The following is a 4,213-nucleotide window of genomic DNA, read 5'->3' as shown; positions in this document are numbered from 1 at the left end:
CCGGCGGCGCTGCGGCTGTTATTTGGCAGTTACCGGCAGTTAGCCGGCAGTGCCGAACAGACCGAGATGGAGCGGCAGTGGAGTGACACAATCCCCCGGCAGATGCCGGCCCTCCTCCCGGCAGCGCCGCGGCTGTAAGAACACCCCGAACGCCCGGGGTTATATAGGACCATTAAATCAGGGCGCCCAGCGATTTGCAGCTACGGAGCGCATTTCAAGGTGCACCATTGTGCCATCTTGGATGTAGCTGAAGTAGCTAGATGTAGCCAAAACACCAGAGGTGATCGACAACGGGAGGCATGATTACTTCTAACGCGACTAGCGACGGGACCGCGATGGGCCGTCAAAAACATATTCTTTGGTTAGAATTGGACGGATTAATTTAGATCAAGAGTTATTCACATTTTAAGATTATCGATGTCATCCACTAAAATGGGGGGGGGGACATTTTGGAAGACGTCCCAACCGGAAATGACATCGAATGTTGCCCAACAGGCGATCCCAGCCTGGAGCGTTACTATTTGATAGGACGGAGACCTCCGTCTATGCCGCTCAGGGTGTTTACCGGCAATTGTGGAGTGGAGCGGCGGCCGCGAGATGGAGCGGCAGTGGAGTGACATAATACCCCCAACTTCACCGGCAGATGCCGCCCCTCCCCTCCCCTCCCCCCGGCAGCGCCGGCAGCCAAAAGGACCGGAGCTGTCATAATCCATCCACCTACTCCGGCAGCTGCCGGCCCACCCCCCGGCAGCGTCTCATTGCCGATGCCAGAGAATGCACTCGCTGCTTCTGGGCTGAAGAGCTTCTGCTGAATGGATGTCTCAATTGGTAATAGTCTAAAAATACTTAGAAGGGTTCCACCCGACAGCGATGAACGATCATCAGCTAATGCCGTTTTCCCTCAATATCCCAGAAGCCCCGTTCCTTTAAACCCCTCTTCGGGCATTCGCGCCCGATACAGACGGTCCGTCTCGTATTGGTATCCGTCGATGGGCTCGTCCGCCGTTAGAACGACGGTGCTGCTGGGCGTGACCCCCAGGCCGCCCAGCGTGGCCGAGTCGTCCGTCAGACGCTGCCCGTCAACGGACAGGTTCTGGTCGTACGGAGCCACCTTGAACGCGCTCATGATCTGCAGTTTGAGCTCCCTCAGTGTCTGATTGGCCGAGACGGTGAGCGCCTTGTCGCCCACGCGTTTCCTGTTCCTCGTGCTTCTTCTCCGGACGGCTTCCGTCGTCTTGACGCCGTTGTCGTTGCTATCGTTGTTGTTGCTGTTGTGGTTGGCCTCAAAGTGGGGGGCGGCACCCGGCGCAACGCCGGTAGCGCCGTTGTCAAGTTTCAGGCGCTTGACCATGTCCACTGACTCGTTATAATCTGCGCCTCTGGCGTCTCCGTCGACCTCTGTTGGGGGCCGGTCCCTCTCCTCCTCTACGTCTGAGCTGCTGCCGTTCTGCTCCATGGCGTTGGCCTCCTGCTTCACCATCTTCATCTTGCGGATGTAGATGGTCGCCCGCGCGAACTCCCTTAGGTCTCTCTTCTGTCTCTGGACTGGGAGGCCCTCACGGCACTCGCGGCACGGCTCGGGGAGTGTGCTGTACCGCGGCGGGACGCGGTCGTCGGGTGTGGCCCGGGGGGAGCGGTGGATGGAGATCGGTCGGTCCACCTTGAAGAGTCTGTTGACCGTCTCCCACTCGTCGGGCCAGAGCAGGGCGATGCGTCGGGCCCCTCCGTCGACCAGGGAGTCGTAGCTGAACGTGACGCCGCCGTGAGGACACAGCAGCTGGCTGTTGTCCACGCTCGACACCGCAGGGGACTTTGTGGGACTTCGAATGAACTTCCGCCACTCGTCCACGAAACACGCGGGGACCACGTAAAGGACTTCCGTACCCCGAGGCCAGCGGGTGAGCCTGGGCCGGTTCCTCTCCGCAAACAGGTTGCACAGTTGGTCCTCCTGATCGGAGGCCGTCGCCTTCTCCTCTTGCTCCCGGCTGAAGCAGCGGGAGCACGGCTGGTGCCACCGGCCGAATTCTGGAGCTCTGGGGAAGTACGCCCTCAGCGTGGACCACGCCCCTGACGGCACCAGCCTCCGTTCAACGATCTGGGTGCTCAGAGTCCCGTGACTGCAGAGGACGTCGTCGTTGAATGTCCTCGTCTCTTCCTCGTCGCCGTGCTTCGTCTCCTGCTCGCCCTCCTCCAGCTGCCTCAAAGCCATTCGCTGCCAGGCGCGCAGGGACGCTCTCCCTACCCAGAAACCCTCACCGCTGTGTGTGCTTTTGACCAGGCTGGACACTTCCTTGACGTCCTCAGCGATCTGGTTCTTCAGTCGGAGCACCCTGCACCGCTCCGCCACACACTCCTTACACAAGGACGAGGCGTCCAGACGGGGCCCTCCGCCGTAACGCTTGTAAAGGAGCCGGGCCGCCGGCAGGGAGACCCTCTTCGCCTCCCCCACCTTGCCGGGGTGCATCTTGCCGTGCGAGCACAGACAGAGGGAGTTGTCGATCTCTGTCGTGACGGCGGATTTGTCCAGCCACGTCCTCAACCAGTCCAGAGGAACAAACTCGTACGGCTGGCCGTCTGCCGCCGGCAACAGCTCGTAGAGCTCTTTCACCTCCTTCCACTTGTCCATGCGCTGCTTTCTCTTGTCGGCCATCTTGACGCACTGCTCCTCAAACTTGAGGTTGTCTCTCTCCACCAGCCGCTGCAGGAAAGCCGGCACCTCGGCGTCGGTCCGAGACGGGCCAGTGTCCCGCTGCCCCTCCAGCACCTTGTACACCAGCATGTAGGCGTCCCTGGAGCAGTGGTTATTACACCTGGGTTTCTGTGACTGGTTGGACGCGATGTCCTCTTCGACACCCAGGTGGAGCGCCTTGCCCTCCATCCTTTCCGTCTCGTCGTCGTTGAACTTGTACCAGTCGCCGGTGCATGCGTCCTTGACGTGGGCGATATAGTGGCCCGAGTAGGCGGTCACCCCGCAGTGGATCAGCACGGCACTCAGCTCGTACATGCACCTCTGGCCTTCTGTCCCCTCCAGGAAAGGCCCCATGTCCAGCAGCTCCGGGAAGCTGACGTACGCGTTGAGCTTCTTCTTGTGGCCCGTCTGTCTGTCAAAGACGAAGCGCATGAGCTGCAGGTTGAGCGTGGGAGGCAAGCTGTGGAGCTGTATGCGCCTAGTGGCGTTCTGCTTGCTCCGACAGCCCCCGCAGAAGTAGCGGTTGTCCCCGTCCAGCTTCTCCTCCTCGAGGAACTCGCTCACGCATTCGGTGAGGTCCTTGTGGCCCCGGATGTTCAGCTCCAGCTCGTAAAACGTGGACGGCAGCGGCGAGACGCGGCCACACCGGCCGCACGTGGTGACATAGGAGAACTCTCCGCAGAACTGCTTCTGGATGACCTTCTGCAGGCCGGGGTCCAGAGAGTCCTCCAGCAGCGTCAGGAAGAGCTTGGAGAACTCCTGGGCGTCCTGCTGCAGCCCCGTGTCCAGTCCCAGCGCCGTGACCAGCCCGCACGGGTCGACGTGACGCCGGTTGCTGTTCTGCAGCAGCGCAAAAAGACACCGGAGGTGTTCCGAGATGGACCGCGGCTCGTAGGCCTCGTCGTCGTCGCTCGGCTCCTGCGCCGGAGCGACATGGCACCGGTAGAGGCTCCTGCGCAACTCCAGGTTGTGGAACCACACCTGCAGGAAGGCGTTGACGTAGCACGTCGCTCCCAGATTCGCCAGACCCACAAAGGCGTTCTCATCGCGGCGCTCCGAATTTGGGTCGTCGGTGTAACCGTCGATCTCTCCCAGCCACGCCTTCTCGCCGATCCCCACCAGGCAGTTGGGGTTTCCCTTGCAGTTCCTCCTGCAGATTCCTCTCCTGCAGGCTGGGGTGTTGATGCGATATGCTAGCTCAACGTGTTCCTCACTGACGTCCTCTGGCGTCACATCTTCAGCCCAACTCCACGCCGCTTTGTCCAGCTGTGCGCGCGGCGCCATTGATCCCTAGACAAATCCTAAATATGGGGAGCGGTCGGTTGCTTTTCTGTCGCCCTGCTTTCACTTTGACTGAACGATGAACGATCACAAACAAACATCAGCTAAACTGACTGCCAATCTGCGTATCCGGAACTTGCACTTGTAAATCGTTGGATAAGAGCATCTGCTAAATTGCAATGGTAATTCTAATCAAATGCGCACGATTATGGACTTCTTTATCGAGGTGAAACGGGCCAACTA

General features: G+C 60.1%; 1 protein-coding gene across 1 annotated transcript; it reads right to left on the bottom strand.

Annotated features, from left to right (window-relative positions):
- Nucleotides 1-901: 901 nt before the first annotated feature.
- On the bottom strand, nucleotides 902-3,973 carry LOC306928812 (ubiquitin carboxyl-terminal hydrolase 48-like; the record flags this gene model as incomplete). The annotated part of the gene is made up of 1 exon (XM_079509083.1): nucleotides 902-3,973. The coding sequence occupies one exon, from the start codon at nucleotides 3,971-3,973 to the stop codon at nucleotides 902-904; it is 3,072 nt and encodes a 1,023-aa protein (XP_079365209.1).
- Nucleotides 3,974-4,213: the final 240 nt, after the last annotated feature.

This window comes from Electrona antarctica (genome assembly GCF_951216825.1).
Source record: "Electrona antarctica genome assembly, chromosome: 8".
NCBI lineage: Eukaryota > Metazoa > Chordata > Actinopteri > Myctophiformes > Myctophidae > Electrona > Electrona antarctica.
This window is presented reverse-complemented; position numbering and strand designations above follow the sequence as displayed.